The 15,914-nt window shown below is 38.8% G+C and overlaps 1 protein-coding gene across 3 annotated transcripts in view; it reads left to right on the top strand.

Annotated features, from left to right (window-relative positions):
• Window positions 1-15,914, top strand: part of tspan33b (tetraspanin 33b) — a 116,447-nt gene that overhangs the window by 1,993 nt on the left and 98,540 nt on the right. For all 3 annotated transcript variants that reach the window (XM_061917883.1, XM_061917884.1, XM_061917882.1), the window contains exon 2: window positions 12,462-12,519. In XM_061917883.1, the coding sequence (XP_061773867.1) occupies window positions 12,462-12,519 (58 nt within the window). The remainder of the gene's footprint in view (window positions 1-12,461; window positions 12,520-15,914) is intronic.

Here is a 15,914-nt window from a genome sequence, read left to right as displayed (position 1 = left end):
AGAAATAAAAATGATAATAACGAAAAACGTATTCAACAGAGTGAGGAAAAATAAGGATGCACACAAAAACTGTAGAGAAGAAACGATAAACACTACACGGCAGTTGGAGCCACAGTGACAGGAAGCGTGAGTAAAGCCAAGGCAGATGAGAAGAACACGACTGGAAGGGTGAACCATCAGGAATCTACTGGCGTCGAGTGAATGGCCTGGAGAGCTCAAGCAGTCAGGAGGAAGTGGGTATCAAGTGTGTGGTAGGTGGCTCCGCCCCGTGACCCAAAAACCAGACACTGCAACAAAAAGCAGACAGGCGGCGGCAGGGCTGCCAGATCATGACAGCTGCCTTGTTTACTTCTCTGACAACCTTCTCAAAGTTTTGTGATCCATCAGAAATATCAAGCAGCTAAAATGTGACAAACATGTCAAAGTGTTGAAAGTGTTGAGCATTTTATGGATAATGGATTTAAATGGGGCAGCACAGTGGGAGAGGGGTTAGTGCGTCTGCCTCACAACACGAAGGTCATGGGTTCGATCCTGCGCTCGGTATCTTTCTGTATGGAGTTTGCATGTTCTCCCCGTGTCTGCGTGGGTTCTACTCCGGCTTCCTCCCACCTCCAAAGACATGCACCTGTGGATAGGTTGATTGGCAACACTAAATAGTGTGTGAATGTTGTCTACATGTGTTGGCCCTGCAATGAGGCGGTGACTTGTCCAGGGTGTATCCCGCCTTCCGCCCGAATGCAGCTGAGATAGGCTCGCGCACACCCCGCAACCCTGAAAGGGACAAGCGGTAAAAAAATGGATGGATGGATTTAAATGGATATCATTTTGAATTGTGTGTGGTGCTCAGACATTGTTTATAATGTCCACATAGTTCAGTAGGCAAGTTATGTATTTTGTACCACGTGTGTTAACTTTCTGTGTTGGTTTTTAATTAATCAGACCATGGGTGGTTAAGGCTGTCTGAATGTTGCTTCTATGCACTTACATACCCACATATTGCTCATGGACTCACAATTAGGGTTGTACGGTACACTGGTATTAGTATAGTACCGCGATACTATACCGTCAGTGAAACATACCTCTCCGGCACCCTCCTGCTCCCAAGTCGAAGTCACGTCGTGTCATTGCTGGTTTACGAGCAGAGGAGCATGTTTGGCAGCGCACAATCACAGAGTACTTACAAGCAGACAAAGTGTGTAGACCGATAAGGGAGAATGGACGCATTTTGGCTTAAAACCAAAGATAAAGGTGAAGTTGTAACACTGAAACACCCTCAGGAAAAGATGCTTTAAGACATGGCTGGCTAGCTAGCGGCTAACATCCATCCGCCGTTGGCAGTGTTTTAGCTACATCTAATTCAGTAATCCTCGTATCCATGGCGACAAATAAAGTAAGTCTCTTATAAGTATCATCCCTGCAAGACAAGGAATACCTAAACATGGTTCTCTACACACTGTAGCTCACCGGCATCAAAATGTAAACACATGCCATTGGTGGATCTACACCAAAAATCCACTGTAATGATATCAAGTACAGGCACGTATCTAGTCGATACTATTATGATTACATCAAGATTTTTTGGCATCACATATTTTTTTTTTTTAATTGATATTATGTTTATAAACACAGGAAATATGTCCCTGGACACATGAGGACTTTGAATATGACCAATGTATGATCCTGTAACGACTTGGTATCGGAAACTAATAGAAAGTATCAAACAATAGAAGAATAAGTGATTATTATATTTCAACAGAAGTGTTGATAGAATATGTTAAAAGAAAGTAAGCAGATTTTAACAGTAAATGAACAAGTAGATTAATAATTAATTTTCTACCACTTGTCCTTAATAATGTTGACATAATAATAAATAAAACATAGTGTTACTACATATTGAGCAGACTAATTAGGATCCTTTGTTTGTTTACTTACTACTAAAAGACAAGTTGTCTAGTATGTTCACTATTTTGTTTAAGGACTTGACTGCAATAAGAAACTTATGTAAAATTATCTGTTAAAATAAAGCCATTAATGCAATTTTTCTTGTGGTCCCCTTTATTAGCATAGCTCGGTTGGTAGAGTGGCCGTGCCAGCAACTTGAGGGTTGCAGGTACGATTCCCGCTTGTGCCATCCTAGTCACTGCCGTTGTGTCCTTGGGCAAGACACTTTACCCACCTGCTCCCAGTGCCACCCACACTGCTTTAAATGTAACTTAGATATTGGGTTTCACTATGTAAAGCGCTTTGAGTCACTTGAGAAAAGCGCTATACAAATATACTTCACTAGAAAAGTACCGAAAATTATCGAAAAATTTTTAGTACCGGTACCAAAATATCGGTATCGTTACAAGACTATTCACAATACTGATATACTCAATCGAATGGCAGCACATTGTCAACAGGCAGAGGTTAACGTCGTCCAATACTAAAATGGCGACCTGCCACAGGCCAGATTGTAAATGCTGGCGGACCGGCTCGCTGACTGTACTTTGGGGACCCCCGAAAGTTAATGCCATTATAATAATAAGCGGTGGTTTTGCGGATTTTGCACAAAACAAACAAAAACAAAAAAGTCATAGTTATTTTGACAACAAATAATCCGATGAAGCTGATATGTCACCAGTCAACATTTATAAAACATGCTCAATGTTATTGTGATAGCTTTATAAAAATTCACAACCCAGTAAATCATTTGCACTTTGAGAATATTTTGTAAATATTACAAATTGACTTACTAAACTTAGCATGGACGTTGGTTGAAGTTGTTGCAGTTGTCATCGCTTTTTTCTTTCATCTTCTTTGATGTAATATTAAGGTGAATATTTATATAATGTAACTCACACAGTTGTTTGTACACCTATATAATTAATACTATCAAGGTCTTAATAGTAATTCAAGTCATGGAGTTTGTATAGATTACTGTCAGGGTGGTCATGACATAAGTGTGTACAATATATGTGTTGATACATCAGTGGCCTTGTGGTTAGATGAGATCAGTAGGTTGTGAGTTCAAACCCTGGTAGAGTCATACCAAAGACTATAAAAGTGGGACCCATTACCTCCCTGCTTGGCACTCAGCATCAAGGGTTGGAATTGGGGGTTAAATCACTAAAATGATTCCCGGGCGTGGCCACCACTGCTCCTCACTGCTCCACTCACCTCCCAGGGGGTGAGGGTGATGGGTCAAATGCAGCGAATAATCTCACCACACCTAGTGTGTGTGTGACTATCATTGGTACTTTATTTGTTCGCATTGTGATGTCAGTTAGTGTTCTGAATTTACCCTGTTTGGATGTGAACATACCGTGAATGGTTCATAGGTGTGGCTGGTGACCAATCTAGGATGCACCAGACCTCTTGTTCAAAGTCAGCTGGGATAGGCTTCCGGTCACCGATGACCCGGATAACATTTATTCCACTAAATACATGCACCCGCATCCCATCCCAGAGGGCCCAGTCCCACATAGTAACAGTCGCGGGGTAAGCTCCCATTGTTACCGTGTTAAGAGCCAATCAGCAATAACCGCAGCACCACACGGCCTGGCTCTTGTTGACTTTGTTTATCAGACACGAGCTCAGAAGTGAACACTGCGGCTCTAATCCATCAGGCCTTTTGTCCCCATGTCCCTACGGCTTGGGTCATCTGGCTTTCACCTCCCCACACAATACACCTGATTCATCTCTTTCGGGCCTGAAAGACCGAGCAGGGATATAGTCCCCCGTGCATGCGTGTTGATTATGCAAAGAAAGAAAAAAACAGACGCGGGGCAAACCTGCAGGTGGTCTCACACATGCATAAGTACACAACAAAAAAGCAGAAAGAAGACTGAAACCCGAGCTCTTTTCATCTCTTGGCCACACTTTTGTCCAAAAATACAACCCAACTTTGTGGAATACATACCAGAAATGACCTCAAAACAAACATTCACCTCTCTAATAATGATTTATACTTCCGACCAAAAATCAGTATCAGAACAATCGGAAAGAAAAAAATTCTGTACATACATATTTACTTTTCCAAACAATATTTGTTCAATTTAAAGAGGAAAACAACTCAATACTGCAGGTTTCTATTCAAGGTGAGACATCAATGACGGGGAGGCATTTTCGGGTCGTAGAGCGCACCAGTATTTAAGTCACACCCACCAAATTTTAGGAGAAATAAATAGTTGCTGATATATACCGGTACGAAATATGTTGTAAATGTTTTTTTACATACTTTAATTTTTTCCTAACGGTGACTGTAACAAGGCTGTAAAACGGCTGATCAAACAAAACAGAAGTCATTGTCATGGACCCACAAGCTTCGGCGGCTAGTGGTTAGGCTAGGGTTCAAATTCTAAAGCTTGCACTTTAGAAAACTATTTTTTAACAATCAACAACATTTTCCAACAATAGAGCAGGCCAGTATTGGAGCCGCACCCACTAAATTTTAGAATAAATAATTAGAATAAATAAGTTGGCCGCACCAGACGATAAGCCACAGATTCGTTGCGAAATTAGTTATCTACAAAGGAAGATTTTGTAAATGTTTATTTACATAACTCGACTGTTTCCAAAGAGTGCCTGTAACACGGCAGTAAAACGGCTGATCAAACAAAACAGAAGTCATTGTCATGGACCCACAAGCTTCGGCGGCTAGTGGTTAGGCTAGGGTTTAAATTCTAAAGCTTGCACTTTAGAAAACTATTTTTTAACAATCAACAAAATTTTCCAACAATAGAGCAGGCCAGTATAGGAGCCGCACCCACTAAATCTTAGAAGAAATAATTAGAATAAATAAGTTGGCCGCACCAGACGATAAGCCGCAGATTCGTTGCGAAATTAGTTATCTACATAGGAAGATTTTGTAAATGTTTATTTACATAACTCGACTGTTTCCAAAGAGTGCCTGTAACACGACAGTAAAACGGCTGATCAAACAAAACAGAAGTCATCGTCATAGACCCACTCGCTGCGGAAGCTAGTTCTGCAATCAGCTAAACAGACTCAATATCTCCACGGTGAAGTTTTGGTTATATTTGCGAAACTGAAACAATACAAAAATGATGCCATTGTAAGTTAGTAATACCATTGCAGACACTAAACGTGTTAGCATATTTACTAATTATAATGACGCTAGTTTGATTACATTACGATAGCACGCACACATGAAAACACTCCAACAGACATCACACATTGGACAGTTTAGTAAGTATGAATTGTTTTAGTTGTATTGCAAAACTTACAAACTTCAGACAAGACTCCATAGATGTAGAAACGTTATGGACCAATAGTAAACGAAACAGGATATACATCCGGTTCATGGCGCAAAACAGGAAGTACATTTTCAACCCGCAGCACCTGCAATGAACAAACTTGTCCAAAAGATGTCACCACAGCACAAACTATAAAACACCTTTTCAGTGTCTCTGTCGGGGTTTAAAAACTATTTAACAATAGCTTATATCCTTTAAAATGTGGTAATGTGACATGAGGCGTCCTTAATGCAGGGTTTTCACACTTTTTCCATTAATAATTGTTCACCTCTGAAAGCTGTTACTTAATTTCCTTGAGCAAAATAAAATATTTTATGTAAATGAGACCACGGAAAACAAATTGTTATAACATGAACACAACATTATGATATACCTTGATTCCCAAGTTAAATTAAGTTTATATCTGAAATGTATGATTAGTCTCCAAAACCAAAAACACAGCAGACAGGTAAACTTAGACACAGCTTCTCATATTTCAGTTCCAGCATTTGGATTGTTTTTTTCTGTTCCATCCCGCGGACTTCATGTATAAATCCTTTTGGTGGAATAATGGTGGTTGTCTGTCAAACAGCACTACAAACTGCAGGCCGTTTGTCGGAACACTAATGACAAAAAGAGTATTTTAAAGTGCGGAGCAAGCCCAAAAGCACAGACATGGGCCCATTTGTTCTTACCACAAATACATTTTGCTGCAATCTGCCTGTCCGGTAACATGGTGGCAAAAAGGCGGCTTGCTCCTCTGATGGCTTAAAACTGACCATTGGCTGTGTTATCAGAATTTTGTGTTATTAGATGTGCAGCCGTGTTATTAATGTCAAAGTTAAAAATAAAAAAAATCCTTAAGTCAACACAATGTCATCTCCGGACATCTCCTGATAGCTGATAGCAGTATTGTAGTGGTATGTATCGTCTTTTGGCATCTGTCACGTCAAAGAATCGCTAATGTCGAAATGTGTTATTGATGAGGCAGATGATGAAGATGAAGGGCACCTCAAAGTTGTTCTGCCAAAAGTTGGTTATCTTGATTGTTGCGGCGAAAATACAGTACCGCCAAGTTTAGCCGTTAAGCATTGTTCAGTATTAGTCTGTTAACAGAAGTCCTGCCTGGTTGATATCTTTATCGATCCCTGCACTGTAATACATATAAAAAATATATGAAGTGAAAAATATATATTTGAATGCTTTAAGCTACAAAGAACTGTCCCCCCTTTCTTAAACTTATATTGTGACATTATGAATTTTCCCCGCAGGATTATACAAATTTATCTTCTGTAATCTTTGTGTTTTCTCCATATGTCTGATGTTTGGCTTTTCTGCGGGAATTGTGCCCTTATTTGGGGATTTAAGGACGTTTACCTATTCAAATTACGGAATTAAGGGTGTTTACTAGGGGTGTGGAAAAAAATCGATTCAAATACGAATCGCGTTTTTCACGTTTTTGCGATTCAGAATTGATTCTCATTTAAAAAAAAAAAAAAAAAAATGTAATCAATCCAACAAAACAATACACAACAATACCATAACAATGCAATCCAATTCCAAAACCAAACCTGACCCAGCAACACTCAGAACTGCAATAAACAGAACAATTGAGAGGAGACACAAACACCACACAGAACAAACCAAAAGTAGTGAAACAAAAATGAATATTATCAACAACAGTATCAATATTAGTTATATTTTCAGCATAGCAGTGATTAAAAATCCCTCATTGACATTATCATTAGACATTTATAAAAATAAAAGAACAATAGTGTCACAGTGGCTTACACTTGCATGGCATCTCATAAGCTGGACAACACACTGTGTCCAATGTTTTCACAAAGATAAAATAAGTCGTATTTTTGGTTCGTTTAATAGTTTAAAAAAAATTACATTATTGCAATCAGTTGATAAAACATTGTCCTTTACAATTATAAATGCTTTTTTTTTTTTTTTTTTAAATCTACTACTCTGCTAGTATGTCAGCGGACTGGGGTAGATCCTGCTAAAATCTATGTATTGAATGAATACAGAATCGTTTTGAATCGGAAAAATATCGTTTTTGAATCGAGAATTGCGTTGAATCGAAAAAATTGATATACGATCGAATCGTGACCCCAAGAATCGATATTGAATTGAATCGTGGGACACCCAAAGATTCGCAGCCCTAGTGTTCACATATGCGTATTAGGGAAATAAGGGCGTGTTTGTATGCAAATTATGATGGACACGAATGCGCTAACTATTTTGCATTCAGCAACGTAAGAACAGCCGGTGGGAACAATTTGGTCGTTTAAGAACACGTCCTGAATTTGAATGAACTCCTCTTAGGAAATCACTTAGTTAAATTTAAAGTACCCATGATTGTCACACACCACACTAGGTGTGGCGAAATTATCTCTGCATTTGACCCATCACCCTTGATCACCACCTGGGAGGTGAGGGGAGCAGCGAGGCGCAGCGGGGGCCATGCCCGGGAATCATTTTTGGTCGTTTAACCCCCAAATCCAACCCTTGATTCTGAGTGTCAAGCAGGGAGGTAATGGGTCCCATTTTTTATAGTCTTTGGTATGACTCGGCCGAGGTTTGAACTCATGACCTGCCAATCTCAGAAGAAAGATAACAGGAAAAGTTAGGAACTTATCTCTGAATGGGGCCCAATGAGTTTAGACTTTGTCTCAGTGTATCTACAAAGCCAGAATCAAGCTTTAAGTCACAGTCTTTCTGGGATGCTACAAAAATATATTTAAACTATTCTAGGTATCAAATCCCTCCTTTATCATGTCCATGTCTCAATCCAGCGCAAACTCAACAAACCGTAAAAATCTGAGAAAAAAACAATTCGAAAGGGTTAAGTTCACTTTTTCTCATGTTTGACAGAGACATTTTGTCAAAAGACGTGCCAAACGACGATGTGTTCGAAGCAGAAGACATAAAACGGCAGGTTCTAAGTGTCATGTGGGTCTAATTTATTAACGTGGACAAGTTGAAAAACTTATTGGGGTGTTACCATTTATTGATCAATAGTACGGAATATGTACTGAACTGTGCAAATCTACTAATAAAAGTTTTAATCAATCAGAGAAAGATGAGGGTGACTGTTTGCTTGCCTAACAGAATTGCTACTGGGACATCCAGTGGACACATTTAGAACAGCAGTTTCTTTCGTTAAAAAAAAGCAGCTTGTTTTAATACTTGGCAAACTCATCACATGGGCCGGATAAAACCTGTTCGTGGGCCTGATCCGGCCCGCGGGCTGTATGTTTGAAACCCCTGATGTAAGACTTCATTCAACACTTACTTTAGGCCACAAATATGTAGAATATGCTTAAATATGTTTTCAACAGTAAAGCCGCAATATCTAAAGTGCGACAGTACCGCCGTATCATTGGCAGAACAAACGATGCCAGTATGATCTTATGTTCATTTTCATACAATTTTGCAGTATTAGTTTCTTTAAAAATGACGTCTCTAGCAGATAACAACATTTAAGACCCACACCCTAACAACATGTCTGTGTGAGTGTTGTCACCATCACTAGCTTTCTTTCCCTCCATTGTGTCGTTACTTACACGATGTGAGCGGCCCACACCTCATTTATGATTCTGCCTCCACACTGCAAAGGAGTGTTTCCTTCTACTTTAATCTTTCCTAGTGTTTTGCTTTAAGCTCAGAGGATGTCAACCTCCTCACAAAAATCCCCACGAGCCCACCCTCATCCCTCCTCCTTCACACCTCTGCAAGTGTACAGCACTTTATGACAGCCAAAGGAAAACCTGCTCTATTTGCACAAACACAACACAGTAAACAAATGCAGCTCATTTTAAAGTATGCATATGTTGTACAGTGCATTTTTCTAACAAAATGATACTTGTTGGATGATATTTTCAGTTTGAGTAGAACAGCAAAAAAAAAAAGTGACTTTGCATGAAACGTGGCATTAAAGGCCTACTGAAATTAGATTTTATGTGTCATACTTGATAATTATGCGATATTGCCATATTTTTGCTGAAAGGATCTAGTAGAGAACATCGACGATAAAGTTCGCAACTTTTGGTCGCTATTAAAAAAGCTTTGCCTTTACCGGAAGTAGCAGACGATGTGCGTGTGACATCACTGGTGTGAGGGCTCCTCACATCCTCACATTGTTTTTAATGTGAGCTTCCAGCAGCAAGAGCTATTCGGACCGAGAAAGCAACGATTTCCCTATTAATTTGAGCGAAGATAAAAAAAAAAAAAAAGAAAAGAAAGAAAAAGCGACGACTGCGGGCGGCGGCAGTGTGAGCGTTTCAGATGTAATTGGACACATTTACTAGGATAATTCTGGAAGATCCCTTATCTGCTTAATGTTTTAATAGTGTTTTTGTTAAAATCCGTACTCGGATCTTCTCATATTATTGTTCATTTTTTCCATTGTTGTATCACTCCGTCATTCTACCTCTTATTTCCAGTTTGTTCCGTCACCATGGTCACTCATTAGTTCACCTTCTACTCACAGTTCCGCATACCTGCTACAAATAATCACCTTCCCTTTATAAGCCTTCCTCTTTTCATTCTTCTGCCTGGGACTCTTAATTTGTTCATACACAACGGTACGTCTGCTTTGCGCTTTTGCTTACATGCAATTTCTGTATTATTCTCGCGAGCTCTCACGCTGCGCAATTTTATTCATTCTTAGCTCTCATGCTAATAGTTTTGTTTTCCCCTTTGTGTGCCTGTGTGCAAGTTTAGTTTACTATTTGTTTATCCTAGCTTTCATGCTAGTGTCTTTTGTTTGCCTTTTCTTAGCTCCAGTATTTTTGTTCTCTAGCATCTTTTTGTTAAATAAATCATTAGTTCATACTTTTGCTGTGTTGTAATTTGACGCATCCTCGAAGGAACAAATCGGCATCACAATGCCGAACAGGCGTAACAGTTTTAGTGAGATTGTAAAGTCATACTTCAAAGTCATACCTGAACGCCAGTGTCTCTCAGAGAAGCAGAGGAGCCAAGCTCACAGCTGCCTTTTTGACAGCTGCTGCAGGGGGACGCATAATCCACTGATGTCTCCGGTAAGAGTCGACTTAATATCACAATTTTCCCATCCAAAAACTTGCTGGTTGACGTAGACAAACATGTTCGCTTGACCCCTCTGTGTTAAAGCTTCACAACAAACAAAGAAACAGAGGCTTTGTCTCTGTTGCTGAAGGCAGCTGCAATCCACCGCTTTCCACCAACAGCATTCTAATTTGACGTCTCCATTATTAATTGAACAAATTGGAAAAGATTCAGCAACACAGATGTCCAAATTACTGTTTAATTAATTATGCGATGAAAAGAGACGACGGTTGGCCGCAAGTGGTGCTGGGCTAATATGTCCCCTCTAACCCGAGACATCACAAACACACGTCATCATACGCGTCAACATTCCGCGACGTTTTCAACAAGAAACTCAGCGGGAAATGTTTAAAATTGCAATTTAGTAAACTAAAGCGGGCGTATTGGCATGTGTTGCAATGTTAATATTTCATCATTGATATATAAACTATCAGACTGCGTGGTCGCTAGTAGTGGCTTTCAGTAGGCCTTTAATAGTAACACGATTATAGGCAAGCAAGGCAGTTTGTTGCCATTTAGATCCAAGTTTAATGTTGTTGAATGCTATAAAAACATATAATTTGCCATTTTGAGAAATTCTAAAGCTTGAATTTTAGAATCCTATCTTTTAACAATCACCGTTTTTTCCGAACAATAAAGCACGCCGGTATAAAAGCCGCACCCCATAAGAAATTAATAAAAATGATAATAATAAATTCCGTATTTTGGTCACAGCAGACTACAAGCAACAGATACATTGCGAAATGAGTTATTTACACAGGAAGATTTTGTAAACGTTTATTTACATGACATAATTGTTTCCAAACGGTGCCTGTAACATGGCAGTAAAATGGCTGATCAAACAAAACAGAAGTCATCGTCATGGACCCACTAGCTGCAGAAGCTATCCCTCCAATCAGCTAAATAGACTTAATACGTCCTTGGTGAATTTACTGAGGCATTTGTGAAACTGAAACAATGCAAAAAAAAAAAAAGCCATTTACTCGTAAACGTGATAGCATATTAGCTAATGCTAACGAGTCTCGGTTGATTACATTATGATAGTAAATGGGACAATTTAGTAAGAATAAACCGTTTTAGTTACATTGTAACACTTACAAACGTTGCTTGGAGTGATGAATGAATAACCCATATGAGTAGAAACGCTATGAACGGTTAGAAGACGGAACAGTACTAAAAAGAAGAGCACTCCGGCACCTGCAGTGAGCAAACTTGTCCGAAATATGGCGTCATAGCACAAACAATAGCACAACTTTTCACTGTATTTGCTGGTTTTTTTGTACTATTTGCATTGTGGCCGTCAGCAGAGAAAAATCTAAAAATTAGCCACACCGTTTTCTTAGCTGCAGGGTTCAAAGCGTCTGGGATAAGTAGCTGCTTATAGACCGGAATTTATGGTACACTGACTTTGCAAAGTTTATTGAATTTCAGTGCAGGTCGGAAGTCACATAACCAACACTTGCAGGGGGATCTATGATGATTTTCCACTTTTCTGAATTATAAATGTTTTTACAATGTTGTATACTTGTGTTAAAAATAAATAAATAAATAAATAAATGGGTAGTACTTGTATAGCACTTTTCTACCTTCAAGGTACTCAAAGCGCTTTGACACTACTTCCACATTTACCCATTCACACACACATTCACACACTGATGGAGGGAGCTGCCATGCAAGGCGCTAACCAGCACCCATCAGGAGCAAGGGTGAAGTGTCTTGCTCAGGACACAACGGACATGACGATACCAGCAAATTATAAAGTTCAGTCACTTGGGCGTGAGCTTACACTCGGTGTTGTATGTTTTTAAAAAAGGGAGTTGCGGTCAGGGTAGGCAGGTGAGGAGAGGAAAAACTAATAAAGCCATCAAATGGATACAAATATTTGTCAATTAAACTATCCATTAAAATGGATTTACATTAAGGGTACCTATTATTAAAAAAAAAAAAAAAGTCTTACCTATTGGTACCTGTTTTTGTGTATTTGGGATCTACATTAGTCAAAAAAAAAGTTAAATCAAACCACGGATAAATATATATTTACACACATATCAGTCCAAACATTCGCCAATACTTGATGCTGAATATGTTTTTAAAAAACTAAATAATGTCTTACTCTCTCCCCAGGTGTTCTCCTTGTTGATTGTTGCCATTGGAGTGTATGCTAAAGTCCAGAAAGCCACAGGTACACACACAAATACACTTTTTACACTTGGTAATGGCTACAATTCCACATCGTGATGAACTATTCTGTGACTGTGACTGTTGACTCTGTTGTATAATTTGGGACACTTTTAGTCTATGTTCCAGCAGGGCCATCTCCTTATTTTAGTGCAAAATAACAAATGTAATATAATAAAAACATAATGTTACACATGTTCCTCTATGTAAAATTTCCTGTGCTCCACCGGAGACTAGACAGAAAAACTAAATAAAGAAAATTTAAATATGGAGACCCATGTCATTCATTTGTTGACATTTTCAAATTCAATTTACAAAATAATGTATTTGTCTGCGGGTGGCGATTCAAGTCACATAGAGCAGCAAATAGTCAAGCACACAGTGTAAACTTGATGTCAGGTTCAAACACTGATTACATATATTAAACAATACAAAAGGCAAAGAAGCAAACAGACATCATTAAATCTGGACTCAGATCTGAGGAGAGACATGGCCACTGTACACTTTGTACAGTTCTGCACCACGTTCTGACGAAAAAGGTTTATGTCTCCTCTTTTATTTAGATATTCAATGTTTACGCAACAACCCATGTCACAACAGAAATGGGGAGTATGTAAACAGTCATTGTTTTCGGTCACATTGAAGACAAAAGAAGAAGATGCCTCAGGCTTGGGCTTGTCCTGGATTCAGCTTCGGCAGGTGTTTGAGGACAATAGATAACCCCTCCCGTCGCATTCCAACGTACACAGCGGAATCTTCCAAGACTTTGCTTGGTGCAACAAAAAACAGCTCTCATCTGTTCACTTGATAATTTACACACAATTTTTCTAACACTTGAAGCAGCTGTAAACAGGGACTATAAAAACAAAAGAGTGACTAATTACAAATAAAATAAATGGGTATTTTTGAAACTGAAACAATGCAAAAATAAAATGCCATTGTAGGTTGATAATACCAACACAGATACTCGTAAATGTCTTAGCATGTTAGCTAATGCTAACAATTCTCGCTCGATTACATTACGTAGTAATAGTAAATACGCATGAAAACACTCCTACAGACATCACACATGGGACGGTTTAGTAAGTATAAACTGTTTTAGTGACATTGTAACACTTGCAAACGTTGCTTGGAGTGATGAATAAAGAATCCATACGCGTAGAAACACTATGGACAGACGGAACAGTACTTGTACTTTTGGTTGAAAGCTCTAAAAAGAAGGGCACTACAGCACCTGCAGCGTGAAAACTTGTCCAAAATATGGCGTCACAGCACAAACAATAGCACACCTTTTCACTGTCTTTGGACTATGTGCATTACTATTTGCAAAACTCCAAAAATTAGCCGCACCATTTTCTTAGCTGCAGGGTGCAAAGCGTCTGGGAAAAGTAACAGACTGGTATTTATGTACATAAAACAAACGTGTTTTCAGCTGATAATAAATCCGTGCTGCTATACAAGTTGTACTATCAGGTATATCCAAGTTTCATTTATTTACCTTGCCTTAACAAATATAGTTAAACAGATGAAACTTACTCTATATTTACTGGACATTATCCCATGTCGCCTTTTTAAAAATGTTTTTAACTCTATCAGGCCCTACATTGTCCAAATAGTACATTCTTCCCTGAGGTGTGGATATTTCCCAACTTTCTTGAAACATGCCATGGTCCAGTCACTAATCAAAAAGAATAAGCTGGACCCCAATAGTTTATTACAGTTTAGACCAATCTCAAAGTTGCCATTTTTATCTATGGTCCCTGAGAAGGTTGTTAATGACCACTTTCTCTCTTAATATATGAAATCTTAAATGTTATCGGGGAGAAATTACAGTCTGGTTTTAAATCACAGCATGGCACAGAAACTGTCCTTTTAAAAAGTTTTTAATGACCTTCTTTCAGCTGTGGACTCAGGTAGAGCTGTAGTCTTTGTGCTTTTAGATTTGACAGCAGCTTTTGATACCGTAGACCACAATCCTTCTTGTAACTCACCTGGAGTCATGTGTGGGTATTAAGGCTACAGTCCTTAAATGGTTCCACTCATTTTTAACCAATATAGGTTTTTTTTTTGTAAACCTCGGCCAATACTCCTTGAGTCTGCCCTATTTGGCGCCTGTCCTTTTTTCTCTATACACGGTTTCTGTGGGCTCTGTTTTTAAAAAGCACATTTCTCTATATCTGCAAGTGATAGCCAGGCTACCATGACTACTCTGCAAAAATGCCTGCATGATACACAGCAAAGCATTTCAACTATAATGAACAGGGCCGCAGTTTCAAGAAGGGTCGGACATCCAAATGTGGATGTTTTGCCAGAAAGTGCCTCCGCAGGTTTTATTCCTTTAAGACTGTGTTTGCTTAATCATATTTGAAAAGTAAACATCGGCTTTCACACTTCTATGTCAATAAATGCATTATTCTGCCCTCGCTGCTCGTTTCCAGCGTGTGCAGCTCGACAGATAGTTAACAGCATGAAGACACAGAGGCTACAGAAGTTTTGTTTATGATTGATATTCCCTCTTTTGAATTATTTTCCTTCTTCAGTTTTATTTCTCGACACTTCTTCCTTCATTTGTAAGACTGGAAATATAAACAAACGTATGTCCACTAGACACTAAACCTTCTATGTTACATGAATAAAATAGAAGGTTTTAATCAATCAATCAATCAATATTTACTTATATAGCCCTAAATCACGAGTGTCACAAAGGGCTGCACAAGTCACAACGACATATTCAGCTCAGATCCCACATCAGGGAAAGAAAAAACTCAACCCAATGTGTCAATACATTCACACAAAGTACAGTTGTTTACCCATTTAAAAATTAGGCAACATTCCCATCAAACATTGCACATAATGAACGTGACTCACCACAATTAAACTTAAGGTGTAGCGTTATTGTCCCCTACTGGTCAAATTTAGAGCTGCATGTATTAAACAAGGTTTGACTGCCATAGTCACTCTCAGACAAATGGACTAATCTAAACTTAGAATGTTTAACTTGAACCCAAATGTTACACATATCTTAAATACAGTGGGGCAGAAAAGTATTTAGTCAGCCAGCGATTGTGCAAGTTCTCCCACTTCAAATGATGACAGAGGTCTGTAATTTTCATCATAGGTACACTTCAACTGTGAGAGACAGAATGTGAAAAAAAAATCCAGGAATTCACATTGTAGGAATTTTAAAGAATTTATTTGTAAAATGTGGTGGAAAATAAGTATTTGGTCAACCATTCAAAGCTCTCAGAAGGAGGTTTTAGCTCAAACTCTCACGATACATGGCCCCATTCATTCTTTCCTTAACACGGATCAATCGTCCTGTCCCCTTAGCAGAAAAACAGCCCCAAAGCATGATGTTTCCACCCCCATGCTTCACAGTAGGTATGGTGTTCTTGGGAT

This window comes from Nerophis ophidion, linkage group LG12 (assembly GCF_033978795.1).
Source record: "Nerophis ophidion isolate RoL-2023_Sa linkage group LG12, RoL_Noph_v1.0, whole genome shotgun sequence".
NCBI lineage: Eukaryota > Metazoa > Chordata > Actinopteri > Syngnathiformes > Syngnathidae > Nerophis > Nerophis ophidion.
This window is presented reverse-complemented; position numbering and strand designations above follow the sequence as displayed.